The sequence below is a fragment of the Microcebus murinus genome, chromosome 17 (assembly GCF_040939455.1).
Source record: "Microcebus murinus isolate Inina chromosome 17, M.murinus_Inina_mat1.0, whole genome shotgun sequence".
Lineage (NCBI taxonomy): Eukaryota > Metazoa > Chordata > Mammalia > Primates > Cheirogaleidae > Microcebus > Microcebus murinus.
The window spans coordinates 19,209,308-19,237,083 of record NC_134120.1 but is presented as its reverse complement, the minus strand read 5'-3'; the positions used below and the strand labels follow the sequence as shown (position 1 = coordinate 19,237,083).

At 35.8% G+C, this 27,776-nt stretch overlaps 2 protein-coding genes across 15 annotated transcripts in view; one reads left to right on the top strand and one right to left on the bottom strand.

Annotated features, from left to right (window-relative positions):
* Nucleotides 1–130: 130 nt before the first annotated feature.
* On the bottom strand, nt 131–22,435 carry STARD6 (StAR related lipid transfer domain containing 6). Of its 7 annotated transcripts, none has more exons than XM_075993857.1 (10): nt 22,251–22,382; nt 21,469–21,759; nt 20,758–20,841; nt 19,510–19,696; nt 17,346–17,439; nt 16,917–16,966; nt 12,149–12,275; nt 8,318–8,435; nt 5,027–5,120; nt 131–574 (listed from the first exon to the last, which is right to left on the bottom strand). In XM_075993857.1, exons 5-10 carry the CDS (start codon nt 17,433–17,435, stop codon nt 376–378), a joined length of 678 nt encoding a protein of 225 aa, XP_075849972.1. In that variant the 5' UTR covers nt 17,436–17,439; nt 19,510–19,696; nt 20,758–20,841; nt 21,469–21,759; nt 22,251–22,382; the 3' UTR covers nt 131–375. The 7 variants fall into 7 exon arrangements, with proteins under 7 accessions (XP_075849972.1, XP_012600952.1, XP_012600953.1 ...); XM_012745498.3 differs by having other exon boundaries at nt 19,510–19,693; XM_012745499.3 differs by lacking the exon at nt 19,510–19,696 and having other exon boundaries at nt 22,324–22,435.
* The window catches only part of C17H18orf54 (chromosome 17 C18orf54 homolog), a 29,720-nt gene continuing 24,360 nt past the window's right edge, over nt 22,417–27,776 (top strand). For 2 of the 8 annotated variants that reach the window (XM_075993849.1, XM_075993856.1), the window contains exons 1-4: nt 22,417–22,535; nt 25,126–25,454; nt 26,463–27,251; nt 27,567–27,717. In XM_075993849.1, coding sequence (XP_075849964.1) covers nt 25,145–25,454; nt 26,463–27,251; nt 27,567–27,717 — 1,250 coding nt within the window. In that variant the 5' untranslated portion in view covers nt 22,417–22,535; nt 25,126–25,144. Of the gene's footprint in view, nt 22,536–23,205; nt 23,303–24,265; nt 24,393–24,785; nt 24,839–25,125; nt 25,455–26,462; nt 27,252–27,566; nt 27,718–27,776 lie in introns of those variants that run through there. The other 6 variants (XM_075993851.1, XM_075993853.1, XM_075993850.1 and 3 more) reach the window with 6 other exon arrangements.

Genomic DNA, 27,776 nt, shown 5'->3' with positions numbered 1-27,776 from the left:
TTTTATGTTCATATTCCCTGTAATTCTCAATTGAAACAGTATGTGAAAGAAAAACAATTAAAAATGTATCTTAATCTTTAAAGCTGATCTCTGACTGCATCTGCTTTCTTATTGATTCTCGTACAGAATATTTTCCAGGGGAAAAAGCAAAAGATAAAAATGTATTAATAACATTTGTTATTTAACATCATTCTTATGTGAGATTAAAAACTATTTAATGCTGTTTTCTTGTACAACTATGAGTTCTTATTTTCACAAAGTATCTTCAGTAATTTGTACAAGAGTACTGTCTAGAATAGTTTAACTGTATTTATGCATGTTGACTCACAAGTAAACTGCAATAACTGCTGCACATGATTTCATAGCAGCAAAATCTCATTTCTTCTTTTGGAATGATGACAGAGTATTAGGATGAAATCCACGTCTTGAAGTTTTCTGTGCCTTTATTCCATCTTTTGCATTGAGGATGAAACTTACTAAGTTGGAAGGCATGGTTTTTTCAATTATTGTTTGGGACAATTTTCCTCTCATTTCTGTCTGGACAAACGTCACTAGTTTAGAATATTCTGGGTTTCTGTAAGCAAAGGAAAAGTTTTAAAAAGATAAAGAACTTTTAGATTTACCTATTAACTTTACAAGTTTGTAGAGAACAGGATTCTTGTCTTATACACCACTGATTCCCTCCATAGTGCTTATGATAAGATACCAATGGAAGGAAAAAAAAATAGAGTAACTTGCAAACACATCCCTATAAATAAAATTTTATTTATTTATTTATTTTTGAGACAGAGTCTCGCTTTGTTGCCCAGGCTAGAGTGAGTGCCATGGTATCAGCCTAGCTCACAGCAACCTCAAACTCCTCTGCCTCAGCCTCCCGAGTAGCTGGGACTACAGGCATGCGCCACCATGCACAGCTAATTTTTTCTATATATTAGTTGGCCAATTAATTTCTTTCTATTTCTAGTAGAGACAGGGTCTCACTCTTGCTCAGGCTGGTTTCGAACTCCTGACCTTGAGCAATCCGCCTGCCTCAGCCTCCCAGAGTGCTAGGATTACAGGCGTGAGCCACCACGCCCGGCCCCTATAAATAAAATTTTAAATAGAAATATTAAGTAGTTGGAATACATCTTAAAATCTTTAGTCTTAGTCACCTTTTTTTGTCATTTTATTGACTTCTAAAAATTATAAAAGTAATATATATTTATTATGAAAATTTAAGCAATACAGATTTTTCATAATTAAAGAGGATTACCCCTTTCTTATGCCTCTTATTCTGTTCTCCAGAGATAATCCCCATTTATAATTTTAACTATCTTTTCAGATGGTTGTCTATATATATGCAAAGATAGCATACATAAGTATATAATATGTCATACATGTCTAGGTCAAATGTTTGTGCATTTAACATTTTGACATGTTATTACCAAATTGCCCCTTAAGAACACTGGTATTTTATATTCTAACCCAGTGATCTTCAAACTGGGGTATGAGAGGATGAATACTTTTAAGGGAATACATTTTCAAATTTTATTTCCATATGCATTTTTTCCCTTAATCTGTTCTGAGACTATATCTCTGATGGAGATGTGGGCTTTTACTTCCCCATCAACCTGTTCACAATTAGCCTACTTTTGCTTTACAGAACAAAAGCATACCTATCATCCATACTTTTAAATAGTACTGAATAGTGCTTTACCCAGGGAATTAAAAAATCTTTGAGATGCTAAAGGGAAAATCTCATCTATTAGAAGTGAGTTGAGAAAGAGAATGATTAATGACTAGATAATAAATCCTTTCCCAAGTCATGTCAATTCTTTTCTTTCAATAAAACTTAAGGATCTAATTGAATTGTCAGCTGGTCATGTAAAATATTTTTTGATGATAGGTCAGTTACTATGTAATTTATGGTATATAATTCAGAAAGATTTTAAGGCATTGAATGACAGTGCTGGAATTATACTCTTTCCATTTAGCCCATTTATGTGAATAAATTTTCTCAGTTCTTATATTTATAAACTTATAATTTTATATTTATAAACTGAAAAGTAGGAATAGACTTGATATTGAATGCTGTCTGATTTTATTATGTACCCATCCACACTTAAATGAAATGAGTATAATGGTTAGAAGCATGGACTCAGGAACCAGTCTGCCTTGGTTTGAAACTGAGCTTTACTATTACCTATATTTAACCCCAAGAAAGTTCCTTTTTCCCTCTGGGGTTCCGTTTTCTTTTCTGCCCATTGGGCATACTAATATTACTACTTCATGGGGTTACTTTGAGGATCAAATGAGTTAATATATGCAAAACTGTTTACAACAATGCCTGGCACATAGTAAGTGATATTTCACTTTTACTACTAATAATAGATGTGTTTCCAATAACAGTATGCATTATGTTTAAGAATTAGGTAACAAAATTTGTATTTTAAAATTTTGATCAATGTGTAATAACTAGTCCAGAAGGAATATATTTTTTAATTCTTAGGTACTATGGTCACAGGAAATAAATTTAAAAACTTAAATACATATTATTTCTGCAGAGAATTATGATATGGTGATTAAAAAAGAATTCAAAGCATAAAACATACTCTATTAGAATAAAATTATGTGAGGGGAAAAATAAAAATGTGAGTTTAAGGAGAAAAGAAATGACGTAACATTTCTAACTTTTAAAAGGAAAGGTTGTATGTATTTTGAAATGGATAATGTCATGGTGGGTTTCAAGTTGTTACGGCATTCAGAATCTATTGGGTGATATAACTATTTTTCAATGTCAATTTTTACCATATGCTAAACACTGTTTCCTTTTCATCCATTTAATCCTATAAATTTTTTATGTCAATTAAAAAATGTGCAAGGGGGAATGCAGTTTTATAAAATTCTTTTAAGTGATATGAAGACACCAGTGATCCCACCAATAGTGTATGTCCATTTTCTTATACTCCTCTGTGCAGAGCTTAGACTATTTTTACAGCGCCTCTAATGGCTAGATTGAGAATATAATAGTCCTTCCTTATCTCTGTTCCACTTTCTACTGTTTCATTTACTCACAGTCAACCCACAATATGAAATATTAAATGGAAAATTCCAAAAATAAAACATTCTTGCATTTAAAATTGTCATCATTCTAAGTAGCATGATCAAATCTTGTGCCATCCTGTTCAGTACCACTTAGGACATGAATACCTTTTTCCAGCGTATTCACACTCTATATGCTACCCACCTGTTAGTCACTTAGTTATTTAGTAGCCCTTTCAGTTATCAGATTGAAAAAGCATAGTATATATATGGTTTGATACTATCTGCAGTTTTAAGCATCCACTGGAGGTCTTGGGACATATCCTCTGCTGATAAGAGGGGACTACTATCTGTAATAGCAGTTTGTATGTTCTTAAATCTCTATTTGAGTTTACTATGGCTTTACACACACATAAGAAAGCCTTTCCAATGTTTACTGGAGAGTATCTCTACAGTTGACAAGGTACAAGAAAGGGCCTGGCATATGAAGCACACTTCAAGTGTGTAATTTCCCAACTAGAGTCTCTGCCAGTAGCTGATTTACCTTGCTGATATGGAGCAATAATCCTTTGTGTAACTAGTTCTAGGAACAAATTTCAATGACCCTTATAAGTTTTTTTTATAATTCTCTCCCTAACTAACCACTAGACCTTTTTGAGGTGTTTCCCAGAAATGGCATAATTTCTGCAAGACAAAGGAGTTGAGATTCCAAAGGCTCCTGGGCAGACTTCCTGAACCAAGACTCACCATCCCTCAATAACCTGCTCCAAAGCACATAGACTCTGGTTCATTTCCCCTTCTTAATTTCCTGACAACCTGTCTCTTTTTAATTTCCACTCTTTAAAAAGCCCATACTCTCCCTTAGATGTGAAGAGGGGTTTGAGGCTGCTTCTCCTTATAGCATGTCTTTCATATCAAAATATCCTTTCTTCCTCAGCAATCCATTGTCTCAGTCATTGATTATTCTGTGCCACAAGCAACTGGACCTAGGCCAAATCCCCCTAATGGTTTTGAGAACATTTGTTCTGTTCTGTCCTGCTATAGAAAATAAAGTCTTGGCCATAGATTTAAAACTGACAGATGGGTAGAAAGACCACACATTGTTATCATTATTATTATCCACACCAATGATCCTGTCCATTAATGTGAATAATTGTGAGGTTTTTCAGTTCTCTAATTCAGTACAGAAAGCATTAAGAAATACTCATATAAAATTTAAATTTATTTTGGCTTTCTTCACATAAATATTTTTTTCTTGTATTAAGACGTTTATATCTGACCAATATGAAGTTTTATTTACATGTTTTTATATGCTAATCTTTTACTTAATAAAAATCATTTAGCAAAAATTAAAACTTAAAGATTTTGTGAAATGATAAATAATGAATTAGAGTACATGCTTTTACACAATATGTATATTTTATGTTGCCATTTTATCCCTAGGCTGGCCACCTTTAGGCAGTGACTCATTTCTGATTTCTCCAGCTTTCCTCTTACCTGAATGTATCTACTGGATGTCTCATTCTGTAGGTATCTGCTCCTAGCAGGTAAGCCATGGGGAAGAATTCATTCAAGGTAAAGCATTCATTGCTAATAAATATGTTATACTTCTAGGGAAATTTATTTATTTTTTTTTTCTTTATTACTGGCAGATGCATGCAGAAAGAAATTTATTTTTAATTCACAAAAATTCCTTAATAATTTATGGAAGTGACTCTAATGGAGAAATATAAAACATTAGGGAAGTTTAACTGTAGGGAAATGTTTGTACGTTTGACTAGTCTCAGAAACCTCAAATCATACTGTATAGGGAAGTATCCATTCTGATTATACTTAAGATGAAAACAATTATAAAAAGTCATTTTAAAAATCACTTTAGAGGAAGTTTTTTTCCCCCCAGCTGAATATGCTGGTACATATTTCTACTATAAGCCAGAAATCCTGGACTAAATCACAATGTAAACTAAAAACATTGCTAAAATAAATAAAAGCAAATAACACTTACTCACTCAGAGGTGAACATACAAAGCCACAAGGATGGTTATAACCACGGATATAATTTGAAGACGGAGGATATCCTGGAAAATCCACACTTTGAGCTAAGTAATTAAAAAAACTTAAAATGAAACCTTCATAAAGATGAAAAACTCTATTTTCAGTAGCATATTTAAAAAAAAATGTATGATACGGCATTTAAGTTAATTATCAGCATTAACATTAACTTTATACATGTGAATATGTTTGCATATATGAATATATACACAATCCAAAACTGAAAAAATACCACTATGAACACTATAGTTCTTTCAAAGTTTTGCCTGGTAGTATTTCTAAAGATGCTGTTACATTGCATATACAAGAAAAACTGTTAAAAGTATCATTTAATTACTTTCTGAGATTAAAAAAATTTTTTTTTGATAGTGGGTCTTACTCTGTTGCCCAGCCTAGAGTGTGGTGGCATCATCATAGCTCACTGCAACCTCCACCTCCTGGGCTCAAGCAGCCTCCTGCCTCAGCCTCCTGAGTAGCTGGGATTTCAGGCGTGCGACACCACACAGGGCTAATTTAAAAAAAAACCTTTTTGTAGAAACAAGGTCTCACTATTGCCCTGGCTGGTCTCAAACTCCTGGCCTCAAGTGATTATCCTGCCTCAGTATCACAAAGAGGTAGGATTACAGGCATGAGCCACCACACCTGGCCTGCTTTTTGAGATTTGAAGCAAAAGACGTGATTGAATAGAAAAAGACTTCTATTGTTGTGAGCTCATAGATTTTCTTGTTAATCATTTTTTAAAGTAAAGTATTTAAAGTAGTTAAATGGGCTATCAATAAAGAGTTTAAAATGCCCTCTTTTGCCAATTCCCTGTAGCTAACTTCAGACTATAATTAAAAATCAGTAGGAGTTTGTTTTAGGAATTACACAGCCTAATATCTGTATTATATGTGAATGTAGAGGGAGGTGGTTTGATTATGATTTAATTTATGGTTATCATGTGTATTCTTTATAAAAATATTTTAAGAAATATTTTGTTAAAACTATTATTTGTTTATTCTGTGTAACTGAATCCTGCTTTTGTCAGAAAAAATGGATTTTTCTTTTTCTTTTTTTTTGAAAAAAAAGCCTCACTTTCTTCCCTGGGCTAGAGTGCTGTGGCGTCAGCTTAGCTCACAGCAACGTCAAACTTCTGGGCTAAAGCGATCCTACTGCCTAAAGCTCCCAGGTAGCTGGTACTACAGGCACACGCCAATGTGCCCTGTTAATTTTTTCTATTTTTAGTTGTTTGGCTAATTTCTTTCTATTTATAGTAGAGATGGGGTCACTCTTGCTCAGGCTGGTCTTGAACTTCTGAGCTCAAGCAATCATCCCACCTCTGCGGATTTTTCTATATGATTTTAACATAGGCAGTCAATTCTGTGGGAAATACAATGTGAAAACGCTAGCTTAGGAGACTAATGTGGTTCAATGAATTTCCCATTTTTATGACTTGTATGATTACCTTAACAGAGCCTGTTGTGTTGGCATAATGGTATTTCCAGGGTGATATTAAATATTTTCTTCTCTGTTTGAAATATGGAGATTATGCTTGTCTTTCTTTAAGACATTGATTGCCACACTAGGAAAAAAAACAATGTTTTTTCCCTGGGTCCATAGTGTTTTATTATGAAAACAGAATAGAAACTTTGAAAATAAAATATCTTTTCTAATTTAATGAAAAATTTGTCATTTTTTGTTTTCTGTACAGGAGTTATATGCAACTCACGTGGCTCTAGAATTAATTTTTTTTTTTGAGACAGAGTCTCGCTTTGTTGCCCAGGCTAGAATGAGTGCCATGGCGTCAGCCTAGCTCACAGCAACCTCAAACTCCTGGGCTCAAGCAATCCTGCTGCCTCAGTCTCCCGAGTAGCTGGGACTACAGGCATGCGCCACCATGCCTGGTTAATTTTTTTTCTATATATACATTAGTTGGCTAATCAATTTCTTTCTATTTTATAGTAGAGACGGGGTCTCGCTCTTGCTCAGGCTGGTTTCGAACTCCTGACCTTGAGCAATCCACCCGCCTTGGCCTCCCAGAGTGCTAGAATTACAGGCGTGAGCCACCGCACCCAGCCTAGAATTAATTTTTATACTGCATGCCAATTGAGTTGTATGTGACTCATGACATACTTACTGAATTTTTTGCAGAGAATTGAGCCTTCATATGCTTCATAAGGCCCTGGGCTCAAAACTAGCATGATTTAACTACAACTCACATGGCAGTTAATGTATTAACAAGAAATTGGTATAGTCTACAAACAGGTATGGGTCTTTTGTGAGGCATGTGGTATGGTAGTTAGCATTTATTTTGGAAAATCAGAGAGACCTGAGTTTTAATTTTGATCCAGCTGCTTCTTAGCTATGTAGCTTAATTTCTTAACTGTTTAATTTCTGTCAACTTCAGTTTCCTCATTAGTGAGAGAATGCATGTAAAATATTTAAACTCAAAGCAAGGTACAGTGCAGGCTAAAAAAAAAAAAAGAAACATTAAGAAGAAAATTACAAGTATTCATCAAAAATCCATTCCATGGAAATTTCTTAAAGCACATTCAGTAGTGATTTGTGTACCAAATGACTGATTACCTCTACTTGTTGATTTTAACCTCAGTACTTAAGCTTCCCTCTGATTGGAAATAATGAGAAATGGTCTGCTTTAAAAATATGAAAAATACCAGATCTAATTCAGACCGACACTATTTTGTGTTGTAGGCAGTGACTACATTTTATGTGGCCTCATTTCAAAAATGAGACAACAAAACATATATGAACATTATGAACATCAGCCCTTACTATGCTGTAAGACAGAGCTAACTGGGTTTGAGCGAGTGCTATGACTCAGTTTGGACTCTGAAACTTAGAGTGCTATAGACATCTCAGAGTAACTGAAAGCTTGTTGGGAAATAATAGTTAACAAAACTTAATTGTCCCTATCCCCAAATAATTTACGGTAGGGGAACCTGTTTAGATAGATGTGAGATTAAATTAAAGTAAGAGGAATAATAGGGCTCTATGCCATTGTTCTACTAAAGTCCCTTCACAATGAGTTATCTTAAATTGCCTTGAATCCAAAGATCCTTATGGTATGAAATGGTAAAATATCAGGCATGTTTTACATGGTATGTGTACTTGTTGGTCCCACTGAGTAAATTAAAAAAAAGGGGAAATAATTGAAAATATAATTTCTTCCAAACTGAATTAAAGGGAAAAAATTTATTAATAACTCATAATAATTCCAAAATGTGAGCAAAATGTTTCAACTTACCACTGATAATGCATATATTCCCTTCATAATGCTTGATATTTACTAAGTCAACAAAGTCTCGGGGGGAAATTGAGCCCATGGCAAAACTTTGTGTAATGGTATGACATAAAAATGTGTCCTGCAACAAATCAAACCATAAAGATTGTAACAACTATTTATTTACTTATTTTTAAAATTTTATTTTTTAATTGACAAATAATAATCATACATCTTCATGGAGTATATAGTGATGTTTTGATACATATAGAAACAATTACTTACTATCTTTTTTTTGTATTGTTCCCCAAAGAATTTCATTGCACCAGATTGGCCTCTATTTGGAAAAAGCAGGGCTTTGAATTTTTAAGACATTATCACCAAATCAGCTTACATTTTGAGTATTAAAGGAGCATTTAGGTCTATAATTATGAGTATATAAAATTCTGGAAATAATCTTGAGATAATCTACTCTTTCAGTTTTTAGATGGAGAAATTGAAGCCTAATAGATTAAATAACATGCACAACTAGAGATTAAGTATAGAACTAGAACCCAGGTTTCCTGAATACCTGTACAGTACTATTGCAACTACTCCTCCTTGACTAGGTAATATATTCTGAAAAATGCATTGATTTAGCACCCTGGGGTGTTAAAGACCATATTATGTGGTGCCTTGACATTTGATGAGACAGGAGAGTCTTTAATGGCTTAACTGCAAGTTCCTCTCCCCACACTGCTGCTGCAGATAAGATCCTCTAGCCAAACAACTCTCCTTGTCAACAGGACCAGCAGTTACTACTTAACCCTGTTTTGTGGATTTCAGTTCCCTGCTGGCCCTTAGAATTATCCAGACAAATCAACCACATCCTCCTTCAGGAACTGGGGCTTACCTTCACCCTGTTGATACCACAAAGTCTGCCTCCTACAGCCCCTGGTTATTCACTCTGTTACCATGTCACCCTTGTGTGTCATTGTGTGTCCTCCCCCCCGGTCTGTGATTAATTGTTACTAAGCTTCTGTCAATTTCATTTGTCCAGTGATAGATATCGTGCATTTGGCCATACCCATAATCCTAGAGTGGGAATCCTTCCCTCACCGATAGGGTGAAGAGGATGCAATAAAAACACACCCCTGGAAATGAAATACTATAAGTATAATAGGAAGGTAAAATCATAATTCCTATGCTCATGCTATTCAGAAACACTGTGGTATACTGGAAAGGGCTTGGAATTAGGAATTATGAGATCAGATGCAAATCTTGGATTTATCATATATTGGCTGTGGTAACCTTGGGCAGTCACCTAATCTCTCTGAATTTGTTTTCAAGTTTTTTAATGCCACATCTAGTATTCTTTCCATTATTACAGGTGATTTGCAACAACAACAGAAATATCTGAAGTGCTAATGGAACTGTATGATTAGTATCATACAACAATGAATGAAATAGTCCAAACTTTGGATTTTCATTTGTGATGGCCAGCATTTCTCAAACTGAATGTTCAAATCCCAAGGTCATACACATGTGTTTTTGTGAATGGGAACTTCTCTCTACAAGATGAAACTGATGAAGATCAAGGTCTTTCTACAAGATGAAACTGATTTACCTTCCTGAGCTTTCCTACAACCTCTCTTCTCCAGACTTTAAGATCAGTTTACTCAAAGTAGGTACAATTATAACATTCTAAATAAATGATGAGGTGATGGCAAATATGTTGGGCATTTATTTATTTATTTCTGTTTGTTTTGATGAGTGAAATATGGGCTGGAGACTCAAAAAACCAAAGACCCACTGATCTGCAATTTAACAAATTCAGTCATTTATGAAAATCATAAAATTTAGTTTTACTCCATAGTTCACATTTCCACCACTTTCTAATGAGGTTATTATTGGCCAAAAACCTAGCATTCATTTTTTTAAAAAGTATATTGATGTATAATTTACATACCATATATTCAGCTACAGTTCAATGAGTTTTCTAAAGTAAATTTATTTAGTTGTGCAACCTTTATCACAATCCAGTTTTAGAAGACTCATCTTTGGTTCCTCTCTCCCTGCATCAGTAAGTCCTATTGACTCTATCTCTAGTATCTTTGGATCTTCTGATCTATCTCCCTCTCCACCTCTACCACCTGAGCACAAGCCACCATGATGTCTCATTTAGATTGCTATGATAGCCTCCTAACTGTTCTCACTGGTTACAGTCTTGCCTCCTTACAATATATATTCCTTTTAGCAGTTGTCTCTTGAAAATGTAAATTAAGCCAGTCACTTCTCTGCTTAAAAAAGTCCTACGGCTTTCCACTGAACTTAGAATAAAATTTCTCCCCCTAACCTATGTGACTCTTACAGTATCTGATCCCAGCCTAACCTCTTCAACTTCACCTCCTACCACTCTTCTTGCTTTTTCTGTTCATGCCCCACAGACCTTGTTTTTCTCTTCACCAAACATTGCCAAACTCTCTCCAGCCTTAAGACCTTGCATTTGCTTTCCCTTCTGTCTGCGTCTGTCTCCCAGATCTTTGCACATCTATCTCCCTCACCTCCATTTTGTTACTTAGGTTTCTAATCAAATGTCTCTCACTCAGACCCTTTCTGATTAACTAGCTATAAATTAGCTTCTCCTGGTTATTGCCCTATATCATTATCTTTCATAATACTTATTTTCATCAATCCTAGCCTTCATAATACTAAGCATTATCTGATAAGTTTTTCCTATTGTTTACTTGTTTATTATGTCTTTTCTGACCACAATAAGTATAAGCTCTGTGAAAGCAGGGACATTTTCTGTCTTGTTCCCTTATGTATCCCCAATGCCTGAAACAGTATGTTCACAACAGGCACTCAAAAAGTACTTATGAAATGAATTAATTAGTCAAAAGAATATAAACATCTGTCTGGGGAGAGGCTGGAGCAAAGTCAGGATTTCCCCACAAACAGATTCATAAGGAAAAACACAAACAATGGAGAACAAAGAGAACAAATGTGAACACATGACCTTAAGACAGGAGAATTATCACCCCTCCCTTCCAGGTGGTTATTTATTAGTGGTCTTAATGAATCACAGATCTATAGGGTGCTGTACCAAAGTTCAGAATCTCTCACCTTACCTCTTTTTCCTTGTTTCTACCTCGTTTCATTCTTCTACTCATATTTCATTCATTTCTCCTCCTGAGCTTTCACTCTGACCTCACCTTGTACTGACTTTTTCTTCTATCCCTTTCTAAACCCTACTTGCCTCTCATATTCCCACTTCCCTTCTCTCACCTGTCTTCAAGTTTCTATTCTGATTACCTATATTTTTCCTTTCTCTTTGATTTTATTCTCCCTCTTCATATCTGTTTAACTGAGATAATGTATTTGAAAGTGTTCCTAAACTGCATCCTTCTGTATAATGTTCTTTCCTTACTTCATACTTTAATCCTTACTGTTAAACATTACATGCTATTTGTTCTTTAATCCCTATAGTGTGTGTCTGCATTGTGCCTGTTATCTAATGTAATATGACTAAGATAAGTCTGCAGACTTCCCATCAGCGAGGCATGCTTAATCTTTGTTTTTCATATAATGTAGGTGAATCTCTGATTTCAGTTCCCTCATAACAAATGGCACACATCTGCAAGCGTTGACCAGATTCAGAATGTAATATGGATTTACAAAAAGAATAAAGCTAATTAGAATTAAACTCTTGACAGATAAGAGGGAAATTTTAAGGCTTTTATAAAGATTTCAACTCACTTTGAATCTATAAAATATTGTGTCTACATAACATAGTTTTAATAAACTCAATTCACTAACATATAAAACTAAAAACATATTAATGTAGTAAAAGTTCAGTAATAAACAACAAATTACCGAATCGATCCTGTGTATCATATTGTGCACCTTCAATGATTTATCCCAAGAAATTCTGTTTCCAGGATGGTGGAGGAAATCAGATAGTTTAGCTGTTGGTTCTGGAATTATCCCTTCAACACGATATCTGTAGTTAACAAGGAGAACTCAAACTTTAGTGTAAACTGAAAATATAATGCTATCAAAGTGTAAAGGTAAGCTAATTTAGAAAATAACTGAAGAAAGTCAGCAATTTAATACGCTAACATTCAATGGAAAATAGCAGAGTTTATTTAACTATACAATAATTAATATACATTATTTTAAAATTCATTTTTATACAAGTAGGGTATTAGTAGTTAAGTTTTTGGGCTGTTAAAAGTTATGAGCAAATTTTTGACTGCATAGGAATTGGCACCCCTAACTCTCACATTCAAAGGTCAATTGTAATATTTTATTGAAACACAGCCACACTCATTCATTTATATGTTGTCATTGTGTGCTTTTGTACTATAATGCCAGAGTTGAGTAATTGCAACAGAGACTATATGGACTGTAAGGCCTAAAGTATTTTTACTCTCTGTCTGAAAAAGTTTTCTAGTGCCTGGCTTAGGCTGTCTACTCAATGGTTGATCTTTCATTTCCAGTCACTTTGCAAAAGGAAGTATCAGTAACAGTTATCATATGCAAGACAGAAACTATTTGTTTTGCTTCCTGGAAGATTATAAAATATAATTAAAGTTGTGTCTTAGGAAAAAGGTAGGCTCCTACTTAAAAAGTACCTTATTTTTTTCATGGGTTTTTTTTGTTGTTGTTGTTGTTTGTTTTTCTTTTGAGACAGGGTCTCACTATGTTGCCCAGGTTGGTTTTGAACTTCTGGGCTCAACAGATCCTCCTACCTCAGCCTTGCAGGTAGCTGGGATTACAGGCATGTACCACCATGCCCGGCTTACGTGCCTTGTCATACATAATTCACTAATTAGAGATGTATTGGAGTTATTGGACTTTTAAAATTATGTAAATATCATGTGTCTTTGGAAATGGAAAACATCTATGTCTTGAGTATTTAGTCCATCACCCACAGAGCAATTCAGTATTTGTGTTTAAGTCTCCTTCATATATATCAATTTTGTCAAAAATATTTTTTATCTATTAATCATTAAGATGAAACAGTTCTTCAGATATTTTATCAATATCTATAATAAAATTTGTGCTCATTATAAGTAAAGGTCAAATTAAAAATATTTTAACTATTCTTTCTTATCCTTTATAGTTTCTGACAAGCTTCAGCTGATATCTGGAACTGATATGATAGATCAGTATACTTGAAGCTACACTTTTTACAAATTATACACTTAATTGTAGGATGTAATGAAAACCTTTTAGTAAATGTGGATTTGTATCAACACACCAATTTTAATATGTCTCTAAATCATTTTATAGCCTTTTATGGTTTTTGTGAATGGCAGAATAGTAACTAAAAGAGTGAGCAAGGAGAAAAATAGTATAAAATGTCTATTTTTGCATACTAAAAACTATACACTTGGGGAATCACCTGTAAAACCATAAGATCCTCATTGCATTTCAGTGATCTTATTTTTGGCATTTCCTATGTAATATTAATGAGTTGGGGGTAGGACTTCCAGAGTGGCTGTGTGATGAGTTTAGTAAGCCATCTCCAAATTGAAACGACCATTTTATTGGTGAAAATCATATAAAAGGACAAAACAAAAAAACATTTGAGTCTCTGGAAATTGACCTAAGGGTATACAAGAAATGGAGAAACATTTATTAAAGGAAATCTACTAAGTTTATGCAAAAAAAGTGAGAGTCTGTGGCATTTAAGCCATAACCTGCTTCCAGCCATCTCCTTCACCCTACAGAAGCTCTACTTCTGTACTTTGGTACTCTACAAGTGTGGTCCCCAACCCATGTTGGTCCATGGCCCATTGGAAACTGAGCCAGCTGCACAGCAGGAAGTGAGCAGTGAGGGAGCGAAGCTTCATCTGTATTGACAGCCACTCCCCATCACTCGCATCACCGGATAAGCTCCACCATCTGTTAGATCAGCAGCAGCTGTGTTAGATTCTCACAGGAACATGAACCCTGCTGTAAACTGCACATGTGAGGGATATAGGTTGTGCACTTCTTATGAGAATCTAATGCCTAATGATCTCAGGTGGAGTTGAGGCGGTGATGCTAGTACTGGGGAATGGCTGCAAATACAATTATTAACGAGAGGTTTGACTGTACAATAAACGTAACGTGCTTGAATCATCCTGAAATCATCCTCCACACACACCTCCTCTACCCCCATCTGTGGAAAAATGGTCTTCCATGAAACCAGTCTCTGGTGCCAAAAAGGCTGGGGACCACTGCTTTACAAGGTAGGTGCAGACAGAGACAGGGTTCCCTCTCCCCACCAGCTTCCAGTCCAGGGCTATGGTTTCACACTAGGAGGGGAAGACACTGAGATCTCTCATGCCCACAACTCTCAGCTGATGTTGTGTAAGCTCTATTCTGAAATTTAGAGTGTATAAGTTTCAATAAAGTTGTTAAAAAATGAATTAGTTGTTCCTTAAGTTCTTTTTTTCTGAAATAGAGAATAACATTCAATCAATTACCCATCTCAATCTATTACATAAAAGCAATTACTCCAGAAATTCTTAATGTTTTTACAGTAGGCAGAGAACCTATATTTTATTTAGATAAAATATGAGTTTGTGTTCTATTCTGCAATATAAGATAATTCAATAAAATATTTATGAACTTGGTCTTTATTTTGTTATAGTCATATATTTTTATTTTCAATTTGTACTTTTTCATTATAAATACATTTTCACTAATTTCTTCTTCTAACACCCAGCATTAATTATAAACCAACTATCGATGTTAATGACTGTGTTGTTACTGATTCTTTCACTTGTGAAATACGGAAGTGTGGAAAATGACCTCATACAAACCCCAAATTCTATTTTTATAATAAAACCATGCTATACTTCTCATCACTGAATAACATAAATTTTCATCCTTAAGTTTTTCATGGTGGGAGGGGATAATAACAGTGAAACAACACTTTTTATATTATCTTATTAATAATATCTGAATTATTTTGATAGTCAAGAAGGTTTTTAGGACTCAAGGTTAGGAAGATATTGAACCAGGATGAATATTCAGCTAAGTTAGAACTCTTCATTTTGGTCACTGAAACTTTATTCATTACTTTGTTACTTAAAAAAATTTTTTAACCTATATAAATCTGAGTACTTTAATTTATAAAATTTATAAACTATCTCACTTGTCTGCCTCAGAAAATAGAAGAGGGGATTAAATGTGGTGGTGGTAATAATAGTAATTAATAATACATGGTATGGAAATAACTGGCAGAAAAGGAAGTAGCATGCTGAACAAGCATGAAATGCATATGTTAGAAAAGGTATACTCTGTCAGAATGCTTCTCTGGATAATTTGTCTTGATTATTCCACAGCTAGATCTGATAGTTTTAGGGAGGTCAGAAAAAAATAATGATTGAGAAAGTATAGCCTCTGAAGCAAAGTCCTGGCTTCTAAGTTTCATCTCACAATACTTACTAACTAGATAACTTAGGGATAGTAACTTATGTAGGCCTTTATTCATCTGTAAAATGAAAATAACAACAGTGCTTACACTGTAAGACATATGAGGAGTAAATTAAACAATAAAGGAAAGGTATTTAGCATAATGCCTGACATATAATAAGACATTAGTGTTAGCTGCTTCTAACATTTAGGGGAATGCATAGGACAAACTGTTGATAAGTCTCTATTTCATCTCTTCAGGGCATAAAGGAAAGAAATTCCAACCAAAGAACTAAAACTCTACTCATGCATGCAGGCAAATGCCCAAAGCTAACCACTAATGGCCCCTTTTGAGTGACAAATTATTGAGAAAAGGCCTATGTTGAGGAAATATCTTGAGAGTTTTTTGTATTATAGTTATAAGATATTTAATTTTCCATTTGGTAACCAATATGAAGTCCACAGATTTATTCAATAAATATTTAATGAGTATCTATGTGAGACACTGTTCTGGTGCTACAGATACTGCAATGAACAAGAGTGATTTATTTCTAGTCTGGTTCCTATTCAAGTTCCTACTCTTGTCGGGTTTATAATCTGACAAAAAAGGTGTATAATAAATAACAAAACAAAGAAGGTAAATTATATATAGTGATAAGTGCCATGAAGAAGATAATGGCAGAATAGTGTGGTAAACAAGTGCCTGACTTTGTGCATCTGGGAACTTTGTTAAGTGGCCAGAAGGGCACTCTAAAGAAGAGATAATGAATCTGAGACCTTGAGGACAAAAATGCCATTAGCCTTGGAAGGATTTGGCGGAACAGCATGCCAGGCAAGAGAAGATCAACTAGGAAGGCTCTGAGTTGGGTTTACGTTCAGTGCATTCAAGCAACAGAAGTTTGTTGTGGCTGTAACAGGGAGACTGAGGATGAAGTGGTAGGCAATGAGGCCAGAGAGGTAGACAGGGGCCAGATAGTGACTTGCAGATCATGATAAAATGTTTGAACTTGCTTTTTTTTTTTTTTGCTGCCTGATTGCTGCCATCATGGGTTATCATATGCATGGTATATAATTGCTCTATTTTATTAATATCATATTTCAGCTTAGTAACAATTTTTATTTACTGATTACTATCAAATAATTTGTATAGTTAATGAAAGAGTGATGAATTCCAGATACATCAATTCCATTGAAATTAAAACAATGATTGTAAATAGGATATTATACTCACAGATTTCCTTGGAATTTTCTAGAAGTCTTGGTGGAAACAGTTACCTTTTTCTCAATGGGGAATAAAAATCCACAAATAAATTATGGTCAGATACAGAAAAAATGAAAATTAAAAAACAAAAGTAAAAATATATATTTGTTTCTGGTTTATAAAAGAAAAAAAATATATGTGTATACATTTTATTTTTCTTAGAGATAGGGTTTCACTATGTTGCCCAGGCTGGAGTGCAGTAGCTAGTAACATGTACGATCATAGCATACTATAGCCCTGAGCTGGGCTCAAAGCATCCTCCTGCCTCAGACTCCCAAACAGATGGGACTACAGGTGTGCACCACTGTGCCCAGAAAATATTTTTTAAAAAATTTTACAATGAATTGTTTCTCATTAATAAAAAAACCCTCTTTAAACATATTTGACTTGTTTTCTTACTGAAATCTTAACCACTTTCCAGCCCGATGTATCTTGACTGTAACCTAAAACTTCTTGGGCAGTTTGTTGGGCAATTGCCTTATAGTCCATCTATCTGCAAAGATTTAAAAACAGATGATTGGTAAGAATGTAATCATATAAAAACTTTTAAAATGCTAGATTACATTTTAATACTTTTTCTACACTGCTCTTCACATAGCAATGAACAATAATTATTTGTTAAATGCATGCATGCATGACCCCTTTCTTCTTATTCAAAGTCTTTCAAATGAGGTAATTAAATATGAAATGCCCGATATTGAATCAAAAGTGTAGTTTGTCATATCTCAAACAAGAAGCAGTTCAATTATTCAAAGTATGTGCCTAAACTATCAACACAGTTTTGCCACCTTAATGGTAGCTTGTTTATGCCAGCAGCCAAGAAGCCCAGAGAGTGGTGATGAAATCCTGAAAGGCATTTTCCACTGCTTATTGAGAATTGAATATTTTTCCTTGCAAGAAGTGGTCCAAAGCCTGGAAGAAGTGGTAGTCAGTTGGTGGGAGGTATGATGAATACGGTGGATGATAGGTTTCCAAGTCCAGCTTCTGTAATTTGAGCAGCATTGTTTATGCAACATGTGGTAGAGCATTTGTCTTTAAGAGGATTGGTCTGTTTCTAGTGACCAATCGTGGCTGCTTAATCGCAAGCATCGCCATTATTTCATCCAATTGGTTGCAGAATACATCTGCTGTAATCCATTGACCAGGTCTCATGAAGCTGTAGTGGATATTACCAGCATTGGATCACCACACAGATACCAGTAGCTTTTTTGGATGAAATTCAGTTTTGGACTGTGTTTTGTCACTTCATCTTTATCCAACTATTGTGCTGAAAGCTTGCAATTGTCAAAAAGAATCCATTTTTCATCACATGTAATGATATGGTGTAGAAATAGTTTGTTTTTATGTCATGACAGCAAAGAAAAGCAAGCTTTCAGACAATTTCTCTTCTTATGCTCTTTTAACATTAACTGCCATGAGAGTTGTATTTAATTCACTCTAGTTTTGACCCTGGGGGGCATGTGAAGCATATATAAAATCTTACTTATTGATGTTCTTATTGTTAAAGTTAATATTGACAATTTAATTCTAAAAATGTGGATTAAATGAATAGAAGTCAATAAATTTGTTTTTCTATTTATGTTTACCTTTAAATTACACTTGAAGTTTTTATTCTGTGGCCCCAAGGAAATGTTTCTGATTTTTTTCTGTGGCAGTCAATGTGTTAATTCATATAGAACTCATCCATCCACCTTTACCTTGCCAATTTGTTTCAAATGGCCCAATAATTGTTAGAATAGTAATGTCAAACCTTGCCACTATTATAATTCTTGCATAGGTTGAGACAGATGTGCTTCTACTATAGCATTCAGCTCATCATTATCCACCTTGGTCTCAGGTTGCCCATGGGGCTCATTTTCAAGATTAAAATCACAAGAATAGAACTTCTCAAACCACTGACGTACTGTGCATTCATTAGCCACATCATTTCCAACACTTCATTGATATTTCTAGCTATCTGCACTGTATTGGTTCCACAATGGAAATCACATTAGAAAATAACATGAATTTTTGACTTACCCATGGTTTCACAAAAATTGCTCTAAAAAAAGTTGAAAGATAATCATAAGCCAAAATGTGTGTTTGAAAGACTGAAGATGTACCTTCACAATAAACATAAAACAAGAAGTGTCAAAGTAAAAGGTCAGAGATATCAACTGTCAAACTTAGTATTTAAGGAAATTGGACATTTCATACTTAATAACCTAAATCATATAGTGGAAAAAGGCAGACTTTGGAATCAAAAACCTGGGTCAAATCCTGTCTCTGGCACTTATTGTGTGAAGCATGTTACTTAATATTTGTGCTTTTCCATTTTCCTCAAAGTATAAAATTGGAATGATATCTCCTTTGTAGAATTAGCATGAGGATTACATAAGATAATGTACTTAAATGTCCAGTGCCTGGCACGCAATAGTCATTCAAAAAATCATGACTATTTCTAACAGCTTAATCATGCTTCCATTCTCTTATAAAGCATCACAATGTATTGATTATGCATTCTTTTTAAAGTTAGTGGCAGTGGCACTATACAATCTGACCTCTGGCTTCCCTTCCTACACACCTCTTACCAGTCTTCTTTTTGTCCACTTAGCTGCAATAATATTGATATCCTGGAGGTTCCTCAAATACAACCAAGCAACTTCCTACTTCAGGGTCCTTGTACATGCCATTCCCTCTGTTTGGAACATTCTTCCCCAATGGGTTCACATGGCTGACTCTGCCTCATTGGTGTCTTTAAATGTCACCTCCTCAGACAAGATCAAGTTTAAATTAATTCAATTTAAACACATTTACTGAAGCCTTCCAAATCAAAGTTAGGTACTGTAATGGACTGAATGTTTAGGTACCCCCAAAATTCATATGGTGAAACCCTAACTCCCAAGGTGTTAATATTAAGTGGGGCATTTAGAAGGTGATTAGATCATGAGGACTAAGCCTTTTGAATGGTATTAGTGCCCTTATAAAAGAGACCCCAGAAAGCTCATTTGCCCCTTCTGCCATGTGAGGACACTGCCAGAAGTTGACAGTCTGCAACTGGACTAGAGCCCTCACTAGAACCCAACCATGCTGGCAACCTCAGCTCAGACTTCTAGCCTCCAGAACTGTGAAAAATAAATTTCTATTGTTTATAAGCCATCCAGTCAATGGTACTTGTTTATAGCAGCCTGAAAAGACTGAGACAGGTACTGTGGTAGGTGTAGCAAAGACAGTTGAGTAAGATACTCTTTTTGCTGTGCATGAGTTCAGGAAGCTGTGTTTCATTGGTCCTTTGGTCCATCACCCAGTTTTCAGTTAGGGAAAGCTGGCAGGTATGGTGGAAAGAAGGTAAAACATAGAGCTAGATTCAAATCCTGGCCTTGCCACTCATCACTGGCCATATTATTTTGCGTAAATTGCTTAAACTTTGAACTTCAATTACCACATCTATAGAATGGGGATAATAACACCTATCTCATGGAGTTGTTATAAGGATTAATTAAGTTAATATATGTGAAAGTGCTTAAAACAATGTGGGGCCCTATTCTAGGTGATCAAAAGGTCAGCACCTTTTCTTAAAACAGACACATTTAAGTCTATCATTTAAACTCTCCAAAGACCTGCCTCCTTAAGCACTTCAATAAACCTTCTTAAAATTTATCGGAATATTTCTTCCGTAGTTTTCACCTAAAACTCTTTAAGCTGGATCATAAATCTATTTTCTCTTGTTTAGTTTTCCCAGCAAGGTATAAGGTTTCTAGCTTCTGTATTTGAAAAACTTTAGTAAACCATTATAACCTTCTTTTTCCTAGTAGAGTCCTGGTTTCTTTACCTTTCCTAACAGATGTAGTTCGGAATTTTAATAACTATTGGGACTCCTCTCCAAATCCTCATGGAAATCTCCATATCTCTTAACCTGTGAAGAAACAAAGCATAAGTAGAATTATTTTGATACAGGAATTAGGTAATCTGATAATTTGAATGACTGAATTTGATAAATTTCCTTTCTATCTTCTCAGTGTCCTTTATTTATACTTTATGTCTCAATTAGGAAACATTTATTATATATGCCCCAAGATGGAAGAAAAAGGTAGTACTTTAAAGGATACTGTTTATGGAAAGAAGCTTTAAGAAATGCTTTTAGAGAAGGCTAAGTTAAAAAGATATTTTAGGTGGAATGTGGATTAAAAAAATCTAACTCTGAAGCTCATGCCATTAACAATCCTGGGCTGGTTCCTGACCTGGGCTTGCTCTAGTATATGAAACAGTGTTATTGATTTCCTATCAGCAACCTACTCGATATTGATTGATCTAGAAATTTTGCTGATTATTGGAACATACTATTAGTTGTAAACTCATGCAGGGACTGTGTCTTATTTTCAAATCACTGACACTTATACAATCGACATGTGTTTGAACCACTAAATTGAATTTTATAGCTTCTGGACTTTTTCATTTGCAAGAGAAAAGGGAAGGTCAAGTTTAGTAAGCTGGAGAGGGTGAAAAGAAGAAAGAGCAAACAGCAAGACTACAGTACTATTACCTGGTGATGTAACATCAGATGAGCTGGAACATATTCAGATGGAGTAATGGTCAAGAATATCTTCACCCATAAGGTCAGTGGAAAGTAAACATAAACCAATATTGAGATGGCATCTTATTTTGATACACCACTTTGTTGAAACTGAATTCTTCGCACCTCGTATCCTGTCCCAGCCTTGTAGACAGGTTCGCACATGTTGTTAGTGGGTCTTTACATCTGTCTGTAAAATCTCCCTCTTTCTGGGCTGCCTGACTGGGTCCCCAATCCGTGCTGGGTCAGTGCCGTTCTTCCCTGGGAATTAAGGTCCCCAAGGAGTTTATTAAATCCCATCCCTGGCCAAACTCGGTTCTTCAGTCACGCGTCTGCTTTTTGTGTGAGGGGCTAGCTGGAACCCTAGCAGGGCCAGGCTCTGGGCGGGACGGGGAAGGCACTCAGGAGGGAGGCAAGGAAATGGTGGGGGAGGCTGTCCTGTAGCTGAGATGATGTCTTATCTTGGGAGGAGATGCTCTGAAAGCGGGAAGGCCGAGCCCACTTGTAAGGACTGGTGCTGTGGGGCTGGCTCTCAGCGACAGAAGCGACAACGGCCAGAGCCCCCAAGTCTCTTTCCCCACCCGGTGCCGTCCCACAGCCCCGGAGGCCGGCCAAAGGGAGAACAGCCCGTCTGACGAGTAGACTAGCAGAGAATGGCAGTGACGGAGGCGGGGAGGGCGTGGGTGGCATCGACGTAGACGAGGTCCAGAACCACCCGCTCCCAGCCCCAGAAAGAAGAGGAGAAACCACACCTCCCAGCAGGGGTCGCGACCCAACGCCCCGCAGCGCTCTCTTCCCCTCGCTGGCTCCAGGGTCTCCACTCACCCCGCCAACGCCGAGCGTCGCGCATGCGCACGGCCGGCCGGCGCCATGTTGGGTCGGTTTGAAAGCGAGCGCGGGTGTGGTGCTGCGCTGTGACGGCGGAGGCGGCTGCGAGCAAGCGGAGCCTGAGGCGGGGCGGTGTCCGGGTTAGGGATGCTTTGTCGCGTCTCCAGTCCAGTAACAGGCCTTGGCTTTCGGCAGAGAATTGTGGAAGTGTGCGTTTTTAATCTTTTTTGGGGCCTTAGTGGGTGTGTTAGGCCGATAGGGTGTGTTTTTGAGGGACGTCCCATCCCTTGAGAGCCCGAGGAAAAGGCTGAAGGAAGGGAGGCGACGAGGGAAGAGGAAGACGTCGCCGAAGGGAGGGCGCGCGTGGAGTCTCTGTGGAAAGAACACTTTAGGCGGAGTGCCCCGGGTCGGCGGGACCTGACGTGGGCCTCGGCGGGCGTGAGGCGGCTATGGGAAGGGGGTCGCGCTCCGGGGGCCGACACCTCGGAAAACCGCGTCCGTCCACTGCGGCGCTCACCCCGGCTGCTGAATAAACGGTTTCAGAGTGAGAAGCAACTCACTGAAGACTGTGTCTGTGTCAGTGTCTGTGACGGACGCGGGCAGCGGAACCCCGAAAGAAGGATGTTGCCTAAATAGGGGCGGAAAGGCTTGAACCCAGCGCGCCCGGGGCGGGGAAAGACGGGTGGTTGGCAGGCGCCGGCAGTCTTCGCTTTCCAGGTCCAGGAATTCTCCTTTTTCTGCCGCAGAATAAACAAACGTTCGAATTCATGATTTATTAATAGCGGTCACAGAGCTGTGCCTTCCAAGGGTTGTTCTTAATTTCCTCTGAGATATTTCCACTGGGTATTTAACACTCAACATTCTGTTTTTAAATCAAAGGTAGTTGAAATTTCTTGTCAAGAAGTTTAACATTCTATTCTTTCGCATGATGAATTTTCTTTTGAAGATTGGAACTGAAGAGTTTGTGGAGGAAATGGTGAGATATGTGGGGTTTGCTTAAGATAATGGGATTCAAAATAATCCTATGGCTGAAGTGGGGAGAAGAGGGTGGAGGTATGGTTAAGAAATTGGGGTATGTTGGTAATTGCAGGGAGCAGGATGGTGGGTGCATAGGGGTTTATTAAACTACTTTTGCATACGTTTGGAAACTTTCCATAATAAACATTAAATTGTGGGGATTTTTTTAGTTAGTCTTGTGAATTAAAATAATAAATGTTATCACTCACCAAGAATAATAATCCAACAGCTTTCTCTTTTAAGGTTTTGTAAAATAAGATAGGTAACCTGTGCTGCGTTCAAATAAGGGAGCAAACATTCCGTCAAGTTTATCCAAGCAAATTTACTTGAGTGAATTTAAAATTCTTTAAATAAAAGGGATAAAGAATGGATGAGGCTAACTTAGTTTAGCCATTTTTTAGAGATATGCCAATATCACAGCATTCAGGGAAATCAAAGAGGCTAGTTAATCATTATATTCTGCTGCTGCTTTCAGTACCATTGTCAGATCTGTTGTAAAGGCTATATTGCATCCTCTAAGGCTGTGACAAGATGAAATTTTGCTTTGTCTCTAATTAGAAAACTTTCAATATTGTAAAGTAAAATTTGACAGTTATATTGAAAGTTGTTATAACTAAAAGATTTCTAAAATTATATTAAGAGCCCAAAATTTACAGTATAAAGCTGGGTGCTGTGAAGGCTGAGGTAGGAGGATAGATCCCTTGAGGCTAGTAGTTTGAGACTGTAGTGAGCTATGATCACTCTACTGCACTCCAGCCTGAATGACCCAGTGAGATGCTGTCTTAACACACACAAAAAAAGGAAAAAAATTTTACACCATATCATGTTCGTCCTAGACTTTCGTCTTTTGTTTGTAGTACAGAAAATCCACTGATCTAATTTTTGAAAATGTACTTAGTTCCTGTTCATTGTTATTTTTTAGGTTTTCAAATATAGATACTCTTATTGCTGTGCTAAAGTAGACAAGGATTCTTTCAGTTTTAATAATGGGAAAACAGTAAGATGACTACATTAAGTTGATTTCCAGATTATTTAAGCTTTTAAAAGAGGTGAGCTGAATTTGTTTAACATAAGAATTGAAACTAGTGAGAGTAGTACCAAAAATGAAGGTCAGGAAATGATTAAAATTTTTATTTTAGGAAAAGGTCATATTGTTAGTTCATTCTATCATAAGGTTTGTAGTTTATTTCTTTACAGATACATATTACAAATTATTTTGTTCTCTTGAGTCTTTTTTGGGGGAAAGGTTTGGCTAAAGTTAAACAATGACATTTACAACATTGAAAGTGGATATTCTCCATTGTTCCTTCCTGTTTTGAATACTTCATTTGATGGCTTTAAAGAATTTATTGAGCACCTACTATCTGTAGTACATGTTTGTAGGCTTATGATTTGAAAAATATTATGTATTGGGGAATGTTAGATATTGTGATGTCATAGAATGTGTTACCATAAGAAAAAAGACTATTTACAAGTAGTTTTTAGGACTGAAAAAGTGAGTACTCTTGATATTTTCCATGTATGTTCTCAGATAATTTTTATATACATACTTCCAAGAACATGGTAAGGGCTTAATAAATGTTTTCTAAATCACTGATGAAAGAATTCATAGTAATAAACATAATAGAAAATCTACAATGCCTACAAAAGAGTGTCTATTATAGATAATGGATTTTATTCTTTAAAGAAAATTATTAAAAGTTTACATATGTGGTAATTTTTTATACATATGATCCTTATTGTGTTTAATTGAAACTTTCATCTTTTCTTTTCGTCTTACAGTTGTTTTTAAGGGAAATGAATGGAAATAACACATTTTGAGGAAGCCATGGCAAAATCAAACACAAAACACAGAGTTTGTTCTCGGGAATCTTCCGTATCTTCTCTGCTAGCAAGCTGCAGCCTGAGTGGTAGTAATTCCTCTAACTCTGATGGCTCTTTTCACTTTAAGAATAGACTGTATAGTTCTGCTTCTCAGGCTCTACAGGCCTACATTGATGATTTTGATCTAAGCCAAATATATCCTGGTGCAAGCACGGGAAAAATTAACATTGATGAGGACGCTACTGATATGCCACATTTCTCCAATGATATTCATAGACCAAACAATGGTACGCTTTTATTCTTTATGTTTCCTTTATTTCCTTTATTCCATGCCTTGCAAAGCATGACATTTTTTGTTATTTTGGAGTAAAAGTAACTTTTATAATACTGAGATCTGGATATTTTTGTAAAATGATTGTATAATTCTGTAGTTCTCAGGAATTTTCAGCTAGGATGCTCTTTTACCTTCAGAGGGGAAGCTGATGAATGTAACTAATAATAACAGGTGGCTGATCTTAACCCTTAAGCCATTTTACTGAGGCATAATGGAAAGAACATTGGCGTGGTGGTTCTAGCTTTCATTAACTAGCTTAATGACTTTAAGCAGATCTCAACCTTTTTGAGTTTATACTTGCTCAATTCCAATTGATGGGGTAGGATTATATTGGTCTTTCTGATCTGTATTCTATGGAACAATAATATTCACAAGATGTTAAGAGTTTGTCCCTTAGTAAGACTTCCTTGAAGATAAGTCTGGAAAATGCATTTGTTGATACACCAGTTAGCATTTTACTGAGTGCTTACAGAATGGGTATAGAATAGAAAAAGTTTGTATTCAACTCTTGGAGAGATATGGGCAATATATTCCAGAAGAGGAGAATTAGAACATTTATTCTCTGTATGTAACCATGAGAAAGCAAATTATTTTTCACATAGTTTAATAGCATTTTTTTCTATGCTGCAGCCAGTATTGAGTGACCAATGTTACTGTGATTATATTAGTGTATCAGGTATGTCTAGATGAAAAAAATTGAAGCAACAGTAAACTAGAGGACATGGAAAAATTCAGGAGGTTGGAGAGAAACATGTAGAAATTAAGTAAAATAGATTGAAGAAACGTGAGAAAGCATATCCTATTTTATCAACCTAAACTTTCTATGCTTTTAATCAAAGCTTTTGTGAGGACAAGGGGAAAGCATTCAAAATGCTTGTTTAATTTGCATTTCCCCTTACTGTTGGATGTTATAAAGTACATGTGATAAGGAAGGTAAACAGACTTATGTTTTGTTTTTCAGCTTTTGAAAATCCTGATCACAAAAAGCACTCAAGCTCCTTATTCTGTAGAAGACAGACTGTTAATGACATAGACTCCATTAGCCTAACAACTGATGATCTATTAAAACTTCCAGCAGATGGATCGTTTTCTTTCACTTACATTGGACCAGATCACCAAATGAGCAAGAAAAAAAAGAAATGCATTGGAAGACTGGGTTCACTGGACATTGGAAAGAATTCAGATTTTCAAGAACTTTCCACTCCCATGGGCAAAGATAACTTAGTTACTCCTGCTGTATGTACAACTATAAATGGAAAGCAATGTGGTAGGCTAAAAACCCCAAAACATATGAATAGGACTAATAAATGTGTTTCTGAGTCATCTTTATATTTTCCCAAGAAGTCATCTTTCAAGGACAGTTCAGAACACAGTCGTGGAAAGAATTATCCAAGATGGCTCACTAGCCAGAAATCTGACCTTAACGTTTCAGGGATAACTAGTATACCTGATTTCAAATACCCAGTCTGGCTTCACAATCAAGACTTGCTACCTGATACAAATAGTCAAAGGGATTATAAAATATTTAAAGAAGATCAGTGTTCCCCTAGACATAGTTATCAGGCACAAAGAACTTCTCGGCACATGAATAAATCAGATTGTTTTGAATATTCTTTTGAACCCTCAAACTTTCTAAATTCCTCGAGTGATGCTAAAGAATTAGTTAATGAATACAAATGTGATTTTGATCGTAGCCAATGTCAATATGAGAATCCACTTCTCCCAGGACAATCCACAAAGCCATTCAGTGGTAATACTTTGTTTTTAGTTTATAGTTTTTTATTTTATTTTTTAACCAAAGGGAGTGCTATAAAGTTGACCTAATATCTAGGAGCTTTTATGTTTTATTTTGATGTATATCTCTTCAGAATGCTTTTGATGCTCATTTATATAGTCTTTTGTAACCATAAAATGTCTTTTCTTGAAATGTCACATTTATACATAATTTGCGGTTAAAGTTGTGTGTATATTCTAAATTATCCAAAATCTTGTTGACTTTGTGAGATTTTGCTGTGCTTTGCATTTGTGTTTTCCTTAAAGAATTAATATAATCTTTTAAAATTAGGTGACAAAATTCAATTGCTTATCCTGAAGGCCAAGAGAAATCTAGAGCAGTGCACTGAAGAAACACCAAAGTCTATGAAAAAGGATGACAGCCCTTGCTCATTAGATAAACTTGAAGCAGAAAGATCATGGGAAAATATCCCTGTAACTTTGTAAGTAAATGACAATGGAAAAACTATTTAGTTTTCCAAATGAAAAATGTCATGTGAAC